This window comes from Clupea harengus, chromosome 18 (assembly GCF_900700415.2).
Source record: "Clupea harengus chromosome 18, Ch_v2.0.2, whole genome shotgun sequence".
Taxonomy (NCBI): domain Eukaryota; kingdom Metazoa; phylum Chordata; class Actinopteri; order Clupeiformes; family Clupeidae; genus Clupea; species Clupea harengus.
The window spans coordinates 16,500,841-16,505,067 of NC_045169.1; the positions used below are offsets into that span (position 1 = coordinate 16,500,841).

At 49.4% G+C, this 4,227-nt stretch overlaps 1 protein-coding gene across 1 annotated transcript in view; it reads left to right on the plus strand.

Annotated features, from left to right (window-relative positions):
- The first annotated feature begins 640 nt into the window (after window positions 1–640).
- The window catches only part of c18h4orf54 (chromosome 18 C4orf54 homolog), an 11,362-nt gene continuing 7,775 nt past the window's right edge, over window positions 641–4,227 (plus strand). Inside the window, exon 1 of the mRNA XM_012841808.2 lies at window positions 641–4,227. This exon is cut by the window's right edge and continues 1,600 nt beyond it. Within this exon, the coding sequence (XP_012697262.1) occupies window positions 1,034–4,227 (3,194 nt within the window). The 5' untranslated portion in view covers window positions 641–1,033.

Sequence of the window (4,227 nt, forward strand, 5' to 3'; positions counted from 1 at the left end):
AAAAATACCCCCTTGAGGTCTTACATGTTTTTATCAGTGTGTTGGGCAATGAAATATTGATCAGGTCTGTTGATATTTGGATTGGCCTGGCTACTATTCTCGGATCAGACTCGGTCTTACGTCATGTGTTGCACTACTCGATGCTGCCCCAGCCGCCTCAGGGTCTTGATCTCTGTGTCTGTTTATCCCGGGTAAATCATCATCACGGCCTCCATGGCCTTAGCTGCACTCTATAAAAAAACACCAGCATCCCGTCTGGCCCGCTGACAGACATCATCCTCCACACTGACCGAGCAGTCGCCTGCTAATGGCCGCGTCCCCCCTTTTCCCTCGCTCACATGATGCGCTAAACTGTAACTGTTTTCCACACACCCCAACTTGCACTTAAATGTTAAAGGAGATGTATGTCCACAGAACTATTAACACCACTTCAGGGGCCACTGGCTGTTTTTTTTAGCGTCCGTGTTGTGTCGGGCATTAAGCCTTGTCTGCGGTATGTAACAAAACACGGTGGACATAACATCCTAGTTTAAAATAGCCATTTTCGCATTTCGTCACCATTTCTATATTTGTAGCGTGTATGGATTTTAAAGACCAAGGGCAACATATAGCCCACAGACGACAGTGGTGCGGGAACACGGGAATCAGCACCGAGTCCTCTCTGGATATCTGCGAGCCATCACAACCTACACGCTCAGCCCAAGTTCTGTCTTTCAGAAAATTCCCGGGGCTTCGTCGGTGTGCTGGATATCCAGAGGGGAACGGTTTTCCATCTGCTTTGCGCACTTCTGACCCACGCGCGGCTCTGGAATGCGTGATCTGCTCTTGTCACCAGAGGCATCTGAAATGACAGTCTCGAGCGCCACACAAACAACTGTCGGCGAGAGAGGCTGCAGAGCGCGAGGACACCGCTAGAACACGCAGGCGGAGAGAGCAGGTGCGGATCCTGGGAACGTGCGTCTTTCTATTCTATCTCAGACTGGGATTTTTTTGTTCTTACCAGTAGCAAATCGGGGATTAAATAAAAGGGACTATGGAAGAACCAGGGCAGACCCTAATCTACCAGGAAGACGCTGATCCCATTAGAAAGCTGATGACCAACACATATTTACGCACGTCCACGGGGAAAGAAGAAGACGAATATGTGGATTTAAATGATTTGCTGGATGTCAAGTTGGGCGACATGAAAACAGTCAAAGTAATTTATACAGGCGAAGGGGGTCAGCTGGCTATTTCTAAAAGCAACGCCGGTTCAGACGTGTCGCCTTCGATGAAAGACGCGTCCGGGGAGCGCAAAGAGTCAGATGAATCCGCCGCTGCTGCCACTACCAACAGTACATCTATTAATCATGAAAGCTCGGAAGACGTCAGAGTAGAGGAGAGTCCCCCGTCAGGCTCTTTTGAAACAGCCTCCTCCAAAGCTCCCAACGCCAGTGACAACTTCATGGACTGCCTGGAATCACCCGCAAACAACCCGGACTTCTCTGCCCAGCCTCGGCCCCAAACCGCGCCGCCCAACATCGAAACAGGAACCACGTGCACGGACAAAGAATTACTATATACCGACATGCATTTAGGCAGTAAAAGTGACTCCGAGGACGACGCTACAATAGTGATTTCCGGCGACTGCACACCACAGATCATCGAGGACGACTTCCACTTCATCACGACACATGAAATCCAGCTTTCCGAGTTAGATCATGATGTTGACTACGAGTTTGGGGCGGGATCCAGCTGGGAGATCGAAGACGACCACCAGGTTTACTCGTTTGTTGATTATGCTTCTTTTGACAGTGATGAAACGACAGGAGAGGACGGGGCTTTAGTGCGGATGAAAAGCAATCAGGCCGGCTCTAATAGGAGTGGAGCAGCCGTCAGCAGTCTGCCTGAAAGCGATCTGTGCAAGACGGGCAAATGCGCCAGCTCAGATGAGAGTCTGTCAAAGGACCAAAACAGCGCTGGGAACACTGCGGGGCAGATCCACCTGTCAATCAAAACCACTTCCCGAGCTATAAATGAGCTTAGCAACGTCCAAGAAAAGGAAAACATTCTTTATCATGCCGCGCATACTGGAGACATGAGTTTTTTCAGGAGTGCGGATGCTAACGCGGGTAAACTCGCTGAAAGCGCGAAGTGCTACATTGCCCTCCCAGGCCGCCTGCACTTCAATAGCAAATTCAGAGGCAAAGATGCTCACGACTACTCTAGTGGCGCATCCAGTGCGGTCAGCGAACTGGACGACGCAGATAAGGAAGTGCGTAACCTGACTGCCCGCTCGTTTAAGAGCTTGGCGTACCCCTATTTTGATGCCATAAATTTCAGCACCTCCAGCGAGTCTTCGCTCTCCGAGCATGGGCTAGGCATAAACAGGTGGTCCACGTTTGTTGACCTCAAGTATGGTAACGTGAACATGACAAAGGGACACGATCCAAATCTGGTGTCCCATAAAAGCACATCAAACTTTAAACTGGCCAAGAATAAAGACAGTAAAGGCATGTCTCTCGCCAGCATGAAAGCGCCCCCGGTCGAAGTATTTGCGCTGAATGGTAACCTTGGTGACCCCAAAAACGCAGCATCTGCCAGAAAAAAGATCGAGCTGATGCAAAAACTCGGCCAGGGCAAGGGAGGAGTGATCACGCTCACAGAAACGCTGAATTTTCGCTGCAACGTTCAGTCGGGGATGTCGGGAAGCGAAAGGCGCGCGAAATTTGCGCAAAATGCAGCAGGATCACGTTCCACAGATGAAGTTACAAACACCTTGCCAAGCGGGCAGAGGAGCGAGGCCAGGAGGCGACCCAGCAATGCGGGGGAAACCATGGAAGGCACACACAAGAAAGCAATATTCGCATCGAGCCTTCTCAAAAATGTAATTTCTAAGAAAATGCAATTTGAGCAGGAGCGCAAAATGGAGAGGGGGGAAATCTGCGAACAATACCAAGACTCGTCTCCCTGTTTTTCGTGTTATGAGAACGAGTCCCCGAAGGAAAACACTTCCCGAGGTTTGCAGAGACAAGGTTCGAAATACTCAGAAGTGGACTCAGACTACAGCATTGTTTGTTTGGATGAGCTAGGGGACATAGTGGACAGTAATTCGTGCGATGCCAAGGACGACAACCGCCGAGACGACACTATAACGCTTGCATCAGAAACTAATTTAGAGTCGACAAATGAAGCAGGAATCGATACTAAAAAAGGAGCATTCGAAGCGTCCAAAAGCACGCTGCTTCGAAGCCAAAATAGCGCATTCAGATCGTGGAGGGACGGAGAGCTAGAGTTTCAAAAGGAACATAAAAACGACAAAACGCCGGAGGGGAACCTGCCACCGCCTAACGACAACTTGGGAGAATCGGACTTACACGGGGATTCGGGCATCAGCAAGCTTACTAAAATGTCGCATTTGTTTCTGCCAAGTATCCAAGTTGTGTCGAATGAGAAGGAACTGGGGAAACCTCTCCCAAATGCTAATTATTCGCTGGGAGAGGGCGGAGGGCTGGGACTGTGCTCCGAGAATGCCCTCTATGTCCCAGAGACAGCCAGGAGTGTGGTAACCTCGAAGTCACCCGAAATCAAGATAAGTTTACGGACTGTGAAAGACAGCAAAAGCGACCCGTTCAATATCGCCAAGCTGCAATCGCCCAATATAGGCTGCAACGCAGTCAACCTTATCAAGACATCTGACGACTCCAAAAGGGTGCTGCTAAAGGGTGAGTCGTGTGACAAAGTGCCTCACTTTACCGTCAGAGACATTAGAGATAACAAGGGTAAGCTCCAGACACCTATCCACCAGGTTAGAGATGTGCGTAAATTGGTGAAAAGCTCGTATCACTTTGTTTCTTTGGATAACGAGAATAAATCTATCGTCACAGGTTCCGACCTTCACACAGAGCAAAAGGCACTCAAACAGAGTCCCTATCGGAACCTGGCATCACTTTCCCCCATAGTTATAAAATGTCAGTCTGTGAATACAAATAGCCATGTTAGGCAATCTGGAAATTTAATCGAGGTTTCTAAACGTAGACTTGGAGAAGATATACAGGAGCTAGACAGGTCCTCCCCACAGATACCGATAGAGGGCGCCAGAAACGCAACAACTCCTGTCCAGAGACCCACGAGCAGAGCTTATTCAGTCAACACAAAACAAACAAAAAGTGAGCCGTCAGACGGAACCATCGGCCTGAAAATTGAGACCAGAACCGCGACTAGGAAACAGGAGAAAACAGGTGAGGG